At 38.6% G+C, this 12,793-nt stretch overlaps 1 protein-coding gene across 2 annotated transcripts; it reads right to left on the reverse strand.

Annotated features, from left to right (window-relative positions):
- Nucleotides 1-1,679: 1,679 nt before the first annotated feature.
- On the reverse strand, nucleotides 1,680-12,645 carry LOC100708550 (stromal interaction molecule 2). 2 transcript variants are annotated; one of them, XM_025908248.1, is made up of 12 exons: nucleotides 11,717-12,645; nucleotides 8,572-8,702; nucleotides 7,618-7,729; nucleotides 7,427-7,538; nucleotides 6,999-7,114; nucleotides 5,990-6,167; nucleotides 5,701-5,878; nucleotides 5,405-5,566; nucleotides 5,215-5,315; nucleotides 4,870-5,123; nucleotides 3,905-4,094; nucleotides 1,680-3,754 (listed from the first exon to the last, which is right to left on the reverse strand). In XM_025908248.1, exons 1-12 carry the CDS (start codon nucleotides 11,808-11,810, stop codon nucleotides 2,290-2,292), a joined length of 3,093 nt encoding a protein of 1,030 aa, XP_025764033.1. In that variant the 5' UTR covers nucleotides 11,811-12,645; the 3' UTR covers nucleotides 1,680-2,289. The 2 variants fall into 2 exon arrangements, with proteins under 2 accessions (XP_025764033.1, XP_013131187.2); XM_013275733.3 differs by having other exon boundaries at nucleotides 11,690-12,645.
- Nucleotides 12,646-12,793: the final 148 nt, after the last annotated feature.

The following is a 12,793-nucleotide window of genomic DNA, read 5'->3' on the forward strand; positions in this document are numbered from 1 at the left end:
TCCTCGTTTGGAAAAATAGCGGTGCAGTGTTGTTCCTTTGCACTCAGCAGCACTGCACCTCTGATTACAACTGGTATTAAAAAAAAAACTTAATTATTGAAGAAAAATAATTCCAATAAAAATGTTCATATCTGAAGTGCTTAAATAAAAAAAGTTAAAACAAGAAAATGATTTAATGCCTGAAAACAATTAATGAGCTTTAATCATTCAATAACATAAACAGTTTAGAAATTAAATATGTGATTCTTAATACATTAATTTCAGAAACTAAGACAGCTATAATAATTTTTTTTACATTTGTTGTTTTACAAAAAATAAACTAATCTCTATGCTTGTAAGCTAATCAAAGCAAAAAAAAAAAAACATAGGGACAATTCTTAAAGAATAAAAACTATGATTATCTACTTTGTGAATCCTGATCCATTTCAAATCTTGCTACTCACTTATCTACTTAATTTTTTTCTGCCTAACACAGAAGTAGTCAAAAATCCTCCATATTAGAAGTGCAAACAGTCAGCACTTTCATTTGTGACAGTGCATCAGGGAATCGTTTTGTCTACTTTGTTTAAATCTATCTGAAGGCCGTTGTTTAACCACACATCAAAAGTGCTGATGGCAACTGTAAATGCCATTTAATTGCAAAGAGGCTAAAGAAAATAATACTGAACCATCTACAAAAAAATATATTATAAAACTATTAAAAATATTTGTTGTATAATAAATGATTCTTTATTGTGCTGCATATTTTTAGTCCAGAACTATTCAGCTGTCAAACGTGTTTAAGGACTCTAACAATTGCTGTGGTATTTAAAATAAAAAAAATTAAAAATAAATAAGTAAATAAAAACTGTCCCTATTTTAATGTAAATTTAAAAGCATGGAGTTTAACCCTAACCCCCTAAACCCTAATTCCAGTTCCTTTAAATTGTCCTTTAATGTTGACATGTGCATTATGCAGTTGTACTGAAAATTTCCCAAAAATGTCAAACTAGTAAATTTGGATAAGTTTAGGAAGGTAAATTTAATTCGGACATCACAAAGTTTAACTCAGTTTCTTTTGCACAAGAATGGATTAACTTTAGCACTGTATTAAACAGTTTTGATTGAGTTTCTAATGTTTAAGATGAATTTAAGAATTGCCACTGTCATACCGGAAAGCAGCATCTGTTAAAACATTTAATCCTTCAACCATAGATAACTATAAAAAAAATCTAAACTACTATATCAACCATGTATCTATAAGACTTAGCATAGAAAGTAAAACCAATTACTATTTTTTTTTGTCATTTTGACTCTGTATTATACCACAGAGGAGTTTAGATAAAAGAAGATGGGGTTGGCTTTGAGTCTTCTTTTAAGGAATAACAGCCATTCTATAAACAAGATGGTCAAAAGTAACTGGACACATGTCCGATATACAGCTTCAGAAAACATCTAAAAGAGCTGTATAAATATATATACATATATATACATATATATATATATATATATATATATATATATATATATATGTGTATATATATATATATATATATATATATATATATATATGTGTATATATATATATATATATATATATATATATATATATATATATATATACACACACACACACACATATATATACATATATATATATATATATATATATGTATATATATATATATATATATGTGTGTATATATATATATACATATATATATATATGTGCATATATGATATCACTGCTGTTAATGGTCGCATAAATTCTATCTGCAGGGCTATACTCTCTGCTAAAATTCAGACCAATGTGGTAAAACTGATCAGACAGCACTTCAACTGGCCAAGTCAGTCATCTAATCTTCATACTGAAGACAAAACCGATGGCAGAAAGACCCACAAACAAGCAGAAACCTAAGGTGGTTGCAGTAAATGCTTGGCAGAGCATCTCAAAAGATTAAATGTAAAATTTGGTGAAATCCATGTGTTTTACATTTCATTGCAAGTCATTAACTAAAAAGGACTTTCATCCAAGGATTAAAAACAGCCCTTATCTTAATCTTAACTTTAACCTTATCTATTTTTGATTACCCCTATAATGGGGGTAGCGTGTATAATAATATAATGCCTCCAGTTCCTTAACAAGTAATGCAATACTATAGTTGAACCCCTTGAGCTAAAAGGTTTGTAAAACTGTGCACTTTGACTACTGAATGTCATCAAAGACAATTTGAAACTCAATTTCTATAAATTGTTCAAAAGAAAAAAAAGAAAAAAATCAGCTGATTTGCAGAGTTTCTGAAGAGCACTTTATAGCTTCTCTGGACTCGACTCATTTTTCTTTTTAAAGAGATTTTTGAGCTTTAAAGGTTTTTTGCTCTTTTCCTTTTCCTTGTTCCTGTCATCTGCGGCCTCCGAAGGCAATGAGGGAGCAGGGAGGACAACCCTTGGTTTTGGCAGAGGTGGCTCCATCTCTGCTCGCAGCCTGCCAGCAGAGAGGTTTGTTGCTGCAGACATGGAGCTGCATGATTTTTCCAGGATTCCATCGTAAACAAGCTGGCTCAGCGGCCCAACAGTGAAAAAGTCTGATGAAGACTTCCATGGCACCTGGGATGTTAACATGAGATCAGGCTGCACATTTCGAGCTGCCAGTGAACTTGATTCTGATAACTCTTCCCTCAAGATGAATTGTTTAGGCATTTCCCTTGGGATATCAACTCTATCCCGAGAGATTTTTCCAGTAGTAGTGTCTGTGGTGCTTTCAGCATCCTCTCTTGGCATTCTTGGCATTCTCCTTCTGAGAGAACCAGCAGACATTTCAAGTTCATTTCTCTGTAAACCTTTACTTGTTGATGGCTCTAAACAAAACTCTTGCATCTCTGTAGAGGATGAGGTATCCACGAGTGCTGCGAGTCTCTCTCTGGGCAGTATCTTCATTGAAGCAACATCTGTATAGTACTCCAGCTCATCTCTAGATATTTTTCTTGTAGGTATTCTGGTTGTCTCAACAATTTTGTCTTTTGCTGATCCCCTCACAGAGGAATCGAGTTGATTTTCCCCTTTATGGAACGCATGCTTCCTGGAACCTGTGTCTTGGGACACTCCCGTTGAATCTCTTGTAATCCTTCTGGAGTCAAATAGATGCTCAGGATCATCCCTTGTCATCTTTCCTGAGGAAGTGTCAGTTGAAGAGCCCATCATATCTTTTGATATCTTCCTTTTTGCTAGATCCGCTGATGCTTCTACTTCATCCCATATCATCTTTCTCACATCTATTCCCAAATCACTTCTTTCTCTGAATGTATTCTTTGAGGGAACTTCTGTCAAATCCCCCACTGTGTCCTTCTCTACTTTCCTGGGTGAAAACTCTGCATCTGTCTCATTTGAAATTCCCTTTTTAAGCACAACATCAGTGGGAAGTCCAGTCCTGTTGCGTGACATCTTCTTTGATGTTGAATCTATACATGACTCTTCTGCAGACATTTTTAAAGAAGATGTTTCCAAAGAAGTATCCAAGGTTTTGTCTCTTACCGTCTTGCTACAGGCAATATCAACAGAAGTTTCAGGGTCTTCCATGGACATTTTGCGAGCTGGTGATTCAACAAGAGCCTCTACTTCTTTAGTTAAAGTTTTTGTAACAGGGCTCTCAGAAAGCAGCTCAGTGTCATCGTGATAGAGCTTTCGCGAGGAGATGTCAACAGCAGAACTAGGGAACAGTTTGCTGAGAGGAGGAGAAGTCATATACTCTGACTCTGAGAACCTTTCTTGGGAATCTCTATTAGTGAGAGAAAGGAAAAGAAGCATAAGCAAAGAAAACAGGAAAGGAAAAAAGTCAAAGGACAGCTAAGGCTCATATAAAGGTAGGGTAAGAGGGTAGTTTAAAAATGCACAGCAGCCTTTAAAAGTTGGGAACAGGCAGACATACTGTTTTTTTAGTGTTTTTCGGAAATGTTCCTCTTCCTCGTCATAGGAAGAGTAGGGAGTTCGGATGGGGATAAGAAGGTCAGGGTCTGGGGAGATCAATGCAGCTGATGGTTGAGGAATGACCCCGGAGCGGCGTGACCGACATATGGATACCCGTGCTCGAGGAGACCGTTTAAGTGGTGCAACTGCAACTGGTGAGAAACAATTATTAAAAATGAAGAATCTATGCAGAGCAGATGCTGTAAGAGCAGAAATTAATATGTACCCTAATTTTCATTCCAGAACACTACTAATTAAACTTTGTCTCTGAAGCTGCAGTACACGTATGGTTAGAGAAGTTCAGTGATGTGGAAACAAGGATGGTATATACATATATGTATACGTATACTAATGACACCCATTCACCGTACAGTTAATTTTTTCTTTTACCACTTTACTATTTCTGTTATTTGTGAAGCATTACTAAGGAAGGAATCTGACCTCTCTTATGAGCGCTTGTTTTTCTTTTTCAGTCAATGAGTTTGTGTATTCTTAAAAAAAACACATAAACTTATCAGCTACTTAACAAATCCTTCACTTCAGAAATATTTCAAAGTTTTGAGGTTGAACACTGCATACACTACTGTACTTTGATTCTGATCACTAGAGTTATGTATCTTTCATTATAAAAAAGTTTTAAATGTGCTGTAACTGGGATCCATTTGATAATGGAATATTTTTTGAGACAGATGATAGTTTTGTCATATATTTTACATATATCAGGTTGTCATTAAACTCATATTTGCAGGCAATATGCAAACCATATAACTTGATGCAAAGTATTAAATTCAACACCTATACCTCTGAATGCATTGATCGGAAGTGTGCAAATCACACATCACGTTCCAGATTCCAATCAAATTTAACACTGTGTGACACTGACAATAACAAGGACTCAACTAAAAGCTCCTCGTTCCCGTTTCTTACCTGGTATCTGAGGTAAAATAGGAGAGGTAGGCTCATCTAAAAGATCCTCTATGGAGCCATGAATGGAGCTGTGGCACGAACAAGATGACTGGCACACTCTAGGCAACCCCAGGGCAATTGAGTCGGAGTAGAGTTGAGCAGTGAGTTTTGCTAAACCCGGGTTCCTGATGATAGGAAATCCACAGAGGAGCTCAATCTGTTGCCAGCGATGAAGACGCTCCCGCAGACAGGCTGTTACTTCAGACAAGGCATTCCTGTAAGAGATCCAAAAAGCTTTGTGATGAAATGTTGAATCTTTATATTGACAGACACAAATACCTGGACAGAGATAACTTTGTGACTCACCTGGCCTCCAAAATCTTGTGGTCTACTTGGTCTAGAGAGGAGCTGTGGGCCACGTGGAGTGTCCCCAGCACAGAGCTTCTCTTCTTCTTAATCCTCTCTGCCTAGAAAAAAGCATACATATGAGTCTGGGCACTTACATATGAAGGATAGACACTATAAACATTATTACTCTTATGTTGCTATGCATTACCTCCTCCTTGGCAGTGGCAAGCTGTAGTTCTGCACTCTGCTTCTTAACATTGTAGTACTGCACCTCTACCTCATGTGTCAGCTGCAGCCACTGCTGAAGCACCTCTGTGACAGTCCAGCTGGCTTGCATGTCCTTCTCGGCCTGCTTCAGTGCTCCACGGACCTGAAGAGGTGGTAAATGTTAAAAGTCATCAGTATGCTGAAAATAATTTAGGGTAAATCATTCAGGCCTTCCAAACTAGGATGATAAGTGTCTTGCATTTGTGAAACTGCTTGCTCTCACTGCAGCGTTTCTACCTGTTCCAGCTCCTCCTCTGCATATCTGAGGCGGCTCAGCTCACTGACAGCTCCCTGCCTCAGCTCATGCAGACGGTGAGCTTCTTCCTGTGCCCCCATGATCTCATCTCTCATCTTCTCCTCTAGGCTCTGTTTTTCTTCTGCCACATTACGCTTTTCTTCCTGGGCTCGCTCCAGTCTGAGTAAATCAAAGCGTCTTTAGTTCAATCACACAAAGCAAAGGCAACCTGGTAACTTACAGTAGCTAAGAGACTGACAGAGAGAAGAAAAAAAAAATCACAGTTCTTACTGTTCTTGTAGTTCTATGAGGCTCTCTTCAGCCCTCTGGAGACTTTCCAAATCTTTCATCATTTTGGATATGTGGACTTTGCTGGCTTTGTTCTGAGCCTGGGCAAACCAGCAGCCACCGACTCCCATCACAACTGACACAATGAGCACCAGGTCCTTCATGTAGTTATGAGGGGGCCCTATGATTGAATGGACATCAGATCACTTTAAATAATAATCAAATCAAAATTTATTTCTATAGCACCTAATAATACAACAAAGTTGAGCAAAGTGCTTCACAGAGCAATAGCATAAGACAGAATAAACAGTTAAAAGGAGGGCAGGAAACAATATGAACACTATGGGTAAAAAAACACATAACTAGCCACAGAATAGCATACTAGTTTGAATCAAAAGCCAGACTAAAATAATAAGTTTTAAGACGCAATTTAAAAGACTGGATGGACTCTGAGGACCAAATATAAGGAGGGAGGTTATTCCAGAGTCTGGGAGCTACGACAACAAAGGCCCGATAAACCTCTGGACTTCAGACGAGACCTCGGTTGCGTCAGGACCATTTGATTGGAAGATCTAAGTGCCTTATTAGGGATATACAAATGGAGGAGTTTGCATAGATAGCTGGGAGCCAAACTGTTTAAAATTTTAAAGGTAAGCAAGAGAATTTTGAAATTGATACGATATTCAACAGGGAGCCAATGTAGGTTGGCTAAAACTGGTGTGATGTGGGCATAATTTCTAGTACCAGTTAAGAGACGTGCAGCTGCGTTTCGAAATAATGATATGAACATTAAGTAAGTTGAAACAAAAGGCCTTAAATGTAAACTGATTTAGCAACTTTGCTGCCTGATTGATCATTTAATGCTGATTTTAGATTAAAGATTAAGAGGAAAAAAGTAATACAAAAGTAGTTATGCTATGTAAAGAATGGCAACGGGGCATGTATGTATCTTTCCTGCTTCAAAGACATCAAAGATACTGTCTGGGGGAATAAAGTGAGGATTTCTTCTTACGTGTAGGTGGTCCGAACAGAACAACATCCAGAGCTTTGATGGTGAGCTTCTGTTTGTCTCTCTGGTCCTGAACTCTTAGCTGGCCACTCAGGAATGAAGGCTCATTAGCTGCAATCCTGCAAATGGATTTTTTTGTTTTTTATTTTAATGGCTTATTTGGGGTTAGTAAAATATGCATACATGTGTGTTTTTAGGGTTTCCAGGGTGACGAGCCCTGCCTTGTGTAACATATGTATGGTTGCCTGAAGAGAGTTAACGGTAGCAAAAGAAGAAGAACAATGGCAATACATGTTGACTACAGATATCACTGAATCAAACAAACAGGAGATAATGTGGTTCCTTCAAAACTTAATCTGAGAATACAGTTTCTAGAAGACCAGCTTGTTTATGTGGTGAATTGCCTGTACACCCCCTTCAGTTATTCTCACCTGGGGAGTGTGTTTCCATTGACCTTAAACTCTTTAAAATTTCTCTCATACTGTGGCAATTCAACAAAATCCTTCAGCCAGCGGAGCACGTCATCCTGAGTCCAATTATGTACTAAAACAAAACAAGATACATTTCAGATAAAACATGATACTGGACACAAACACACACACACTCTGTTACACCCACATACCTTCGGATGACTTCCAGCTTCTCCAGAGCTCCTCAACTGTGATGTGCTGGTCTTCTCTGTGCAGGTTGCTGTGTTTGTTAGTCTGTTGCTGCTTCATGTCTTCAATAATGAACTGCGGCATTGGAGAAAAACAGTACAACAGAGTGAAAATAGGACTTTCTAAAATTTTATTATGAGGTACAACACTAAAATGCAAAGATACGTGTCACAAGGACATCATATTGTTTGAACTTCATGTCCAGAATAAATTGAGTGAGTGCTGGTGTGTGTCATGTGCTTAGATTTCAATCTAGGAATAAGAAGCGGTTGTTTTTAGTTTGCATTTATTTAGAATGGTTGCAGAACCATAAGTGTGTATTGCAAACTTCAGGGATTGCGTGTGTGTGTGTGTTGGTGCTGTCTTGGAATGTGTGCTTGGCACTAAACGAAGGCTTCATATGATGGCTAGAGGAATTCTGGGACTTTGATGAGCCCAGACCCCTCCTCTGACATCTCTATGGTAACTGCAACCTGAGCCCCTGGATATCGTATCCCTGAGCTGCATTCTGGAAGGCAAAGGCATTAGAGAAGTCTAGGTTTATTACCTGACGCACATACAAACAGTATAGCAGCATATTAATGTTGAAGTAGTTTACCATTCAAAAAAATCTGAAGGGGAAAAAAATTGTCAGCACACGCTGCATACTGTTACGATTAACTATAAAGGTCACCAGTGTTACGGTTTTCTATTTGTGCAAACCAATTTTTGTCACTGAGCCAAAGGCAAAGTTATACTGCTATCCTTGAAGGAGCATTTGACTCTAGCAGCAGGGATGACACCTGTTGTTGCACTGCTAAACACTGTGTGCATCAATCATGCAAAAACATACAGGCACAGGGATTAAGTAAAATAATTAAATAAATAAATAAAATAAGAAAATGGGTTACATATTTCATGAAGAGCAAGGTGTCTACCTCCACACTCTCTTCCACCTCAATCCCCCCATCTTGGTCATCATCCATCATCTGATGGATGCTCCGAAGGGCCTCCAAGCTGAAGCGATCAGCATCGCTCATGCATGGTGGAGACACTACGGTGCAGGGGTCTGCATGAGTGGGAAAGGCAATAATAATACATCTCATTATTTTGCTCAATTTATCCCAAAATAACTTTCATTTGCATCGTTATTTAAGCTGATCTTTAAGAGCTTTTCAATCTTTTGGCTCACATAGCATCATCTATAATGTCCACAAGATCAATATAGAGAGCCTGGGATATCTTACTGTCTCCTTTGTGCATTTGGTAGTTATCACTATATCTCAAAAAATCCCATGTAGTAACAATTCTAAATTGCATGTTCATCCGCTGGGAATTACACTGTTCTGTTTAAAAAAGGTTAAGAGTCCCGAAGTAAAGTACAATAAATCTCAGTGTCCTCTGTCTGATTCTGGAGAGGTACATTACTTGCATCCTTTTCACTCTTAATGTTTGCTTTGTTTTGTGTATGTATCCCTTTTTTCCAATCAATATACTTAAAATGCAACCCTATCAACCTATTAAAATAAAACCAAAGTAAAAGCAACATCATTTCAACCCAGATAAATCAGAATAAAATGGAAAACAAAATGGAAATTAAACCAAGTACCCAGTCAGTACAATACATTTGCTGAGAGTTCTACTTACTAGCTAAACAGACTGCGGAGGTGGTTTTGTCACTGGCTGCATTCAGTGTCAAGAATCATTGAATTTAATTGTTATATGATGGTAAATACTGTACTCTAATTCTTTTTTGGTACTTTTAGTACTTTTTTATGACATTAGGAAACTACCTAAAGTCTAAAGTTCCAGTTTTCTGAATGAATTTATTAGAGTTAAATGGGTTTAAAACAGGGCGGCATGGTGGTTAGCACTGTTGCCGCACAGCAAGAAGGTCCTGAGTTCAATTCCACCATCAGGCCGGGCTCTTTCTGTGTGGAGTTTGCATGTTCCCCCCGTGTTTGCGTGGGCTTCCTCCCACTGTCCAAAGACATGCAATTTGTGCGGATAGGTTAATTTGATAATCCAAATTGCCACTAGGTGTGAATGGTTGTCTGTCCCTGTGTGTTGGCCCTGCGACAGACTGGTGACCTGTCCAGGGTGTACCCTGCCTCTCTCCCTATGACAGCTGGGATAGGCTCCAGCCCCCCCCGAGACCCTGAAAAGGAAGCGAATGGATGGATGGGTTTAAAACAACTTTAACAAATTTTAGCAAACAAATAAGGTTTTAAGATCAAGCCTTCACTCCATGAAGCAACACACTATGAGAAAATGTGCAGGAAATACATTTCATTGAATCATAATGACGACTCGGTGGAGTCATTATAATCAAATCAACCGTTGTAATTTGGTTTAAATCGTACAGTGAGTTCCTGGCTTGAGTACGAGTACACTGATGCATTAGAAGATGACGCATAGCTTTCTGTCATCTGTCAGTCTGCTGACTCACAGCCCATTTTCGTCTCAGTGACTCTCAAGTCTGAGTGTTTCAAGGGGCAAGAGGCTGAGGGTCAAAGGTCTGCTAGCTGAGCCCACTGTGAGCCACCTCCAGTGATGCTAACCACTCTGTGCCAAAAATGTAATGAAGAAATAATCCATGGGTAAAGAGAGAGAGGGGGGAGAAAGCAAGAGGGAGAGAGACTTCTATGGAAAAAAACAAACAGAGGATTCCCATTTCGCTGCATCCTGCCCTTAATCTTCTTACAAAATATTGGCATTTATCTCTGAAGGTTCTTGTTTTGTTTTTTCATATGAAGCAAATCCTCTGGGAATTTTTGCATTTTTAGACAGTTACAACCACATGAGCCATATGTTTTCTTCATGTGCAAGATTATCTTAAGACACACACAGATACATAAACACAGGGTGTGTTTTCAGAAGGTTTCTCAAGTAAGGAAGAACAGCAGAAAGTAGGAGTAAAATCATTTCAGATTATTAACTCTTTGAATGATGTAGGCATGTCTTACTCGACACAAGTGATGTGCTCTTTTTGTGATAAGTAGGAGGGAAAACTCATTTAAAATGGAATAGCAGAACATTTGGTAACCCGATGTTTCACTTGCTGCTGTCAAAACAGAAATCTATGACAGTTACAGGCTACATGTTTTTTCTTACCATCCAGACAGCCAGGAGAGTCTACAGTAACAATATATTTTTAAAAAGCTAAGAGATTTATCCCTCGTTTGCTGATGAAACTTGAATTCCAGAATAACGAGAAGCTGCTTCGATGATGGAGCTTCTTCTGCCTCACAAGGTGGTGTAAACAAAGGGACCTAAAACAGTGTTTGTGCCTTTACTGCTCACTTTGTGTGAGAATTGATGTGTGGTGCTGTTAGGAATCACTTATATTTAGGGACAACAATTAAAATTAATTAATTACTGCCAGGGTTAAGGTTGGGGCAGCAACGAGTAGAAAAAGACTCCAGGAAATAACTGTAGGACGACGTAAATGTCCTCTGTAGCGATGGGAAACACAACTGTGAGTTTGTGCGCAGGGGATTGTGTGGGTTTAACGATGTCCCTGCAGGACCTCCACATAAAAACTTTCCACAGGTGAGCGGAAGCTGCTGGAATCCTGTGAGAGTGGAGCACATTGTGGCACATGTATATTTAGATTAAATTGTCAGAACGCTATTATTAACCCCCGTAACAAGTTTGTGCCCGATAAATGGGCACATGTGTTTGTTTGTTTTTAACAGATAAACAACAACAACAAACAAAAAGTTCCTGTTTCCTAAATATATTTTTGGCAGCGTGTGCAGGTTGCACAAACACTCCAAAACGGAATTCTACCAACAGATGCTCTAATAACCTGATGGTTTTCTTTTAAAATAAACAAACAAATAAATGATAAAGGTTAGATTTTCAGGTTAAATTTTTTTTAAAAATGAGTCTTTCCTCAAGTTCAAGTGTCAAAACCGCCAACTATCACCGCTATAATCGGCGCAACATCAACAGTGATAGTGCAGATTTTAAACCCAGTCTAAATACTTTGTCATGCTTTACTTTCTTTCGTGTTTTCTCTTTTGTTGGCGCCATGCATCATTCAGTACATACGTGCCGGGTCGAAACTTGCGCTCTCACCGGGGTTGGTAACACCCTCGAGGTCCCCGGCAACTTGTGCGGCCCAGAAGAGCGCAGCGGGGAAAACGAGCAGTAGCGGGGACGGAGGGAACATTTCACACGGATGGTAATGTTGTCGTCCAAAGCTGAGAAAGTTCTCAAAATAAACGAATAAAGAACATATACATAACCAAAGGCCCGTTTCGGAGGCACCAGCGACAGCCTGCGAAAAAGTGTTAAGCGATCTGCGTTGCTATTATGGGTACATCCAGAAGGGAGATGTGATAGGCTGCTGATGTTCACTTGAGAAATCTGGCAGTGGCACTGTTGTGCAGATTGAAACGTAAAGTTTAGGTGGGTAAAAATGATATATAAAAAAAAAGGTTTTAATTAAAGCGTAGTTCAAACACAAAAAGGATTAGTCAAAGTTTTTCAAACTTGCGCATGATATTCCAGGAAGAAGAAAAAACAACATCAAAACTCTATAATAAATCCATATTCAGTGTGATATAATCATCAGAATAAATGGTCCTGGGTGAGATCCATGGACAAAAAAAAATTAAAACCATCCAGTTACAACTTAAAGGCACAGCAGTTTAAATGGTGGTTGATCTGTTTTCTGATTTTTATAATCCAACTAGTCGTACAAAAGGTTCCCTGGCCTCTCTCTCCCTGCAGCCCTTTCCCAGAGATGTCATGTTCTTCCTCAGAACTCCACCCCCTCACTCCATTTGCAGCATGGGGGGGGGGGTCTTAATTAGTTTTCCTAACATATTTCCCAGCCACACAAACGGGGGTCAAAAATTCCATATGACTAACCCTGATATGCAGCTTTTAATTTTCAGAGTTAGTTTCCTTTTCGTTAAGGTAGGGACAACCGCTATAATACACTGTACACTGTCGAGTGTAGCCCTTAATGTTTGGATAGAGGATCAATTAAATCCCATAGATCTCACTATTGGAAGTATTTCCTGAGATCAGCTAATGATTGGCTGTCCTGATATCATCGCCTGACTGTCTGTATCTGTGATTGGAATTCTTCAAGCTATGTGAAAGGGCTTTGCCAATGTTTGCACACCTGTTCATTAATGATGTCTA

Source organism: Oreochromis niloticus, linkage group LG6, assembly GCF_001858045.2.
Source record: "Oreochromis niloticus isolate F11D_XX linkage group LG6, O_niloticus_UMD_NMBU, whole genome shotgun sequence".
NCBI classification, from domain to species: domain Eukaryota; kingdom Metazoa; phylum Chordata; class Actinopteri; order Cichliformes; family Cichlidae; genus Oreochromis; species Oreochromis niloticus.

What these genes read in the sequence shown, in the direction of transcription:
- LOC100708550 (XM_013275733.3), bottom strand. Translation starts at nt 11,810, where the DNA reads ATGTTCCCTCCGTCCCCGCTACTGCTCGTTTTCCCCGCTGCGCTCTTC. An exon ending in TCTGTTCGGACCACCTACAC is followed by an intron (nt 6,168 to 6,998) that starts GTAAGAAGAAAT and finishes ATTCAATCATAG; the next exon opens with GGCCCCCTCATAACTACATG. An exon ending in CGAAAAACACTAAAAAAACA is followed by an intron (nt 3,755 to 3,904) that starts GTATGTCTGCCT and finishes TCTCACTAATAG; the next exon opens with AGATTCCCAAGAAAGGTTCT.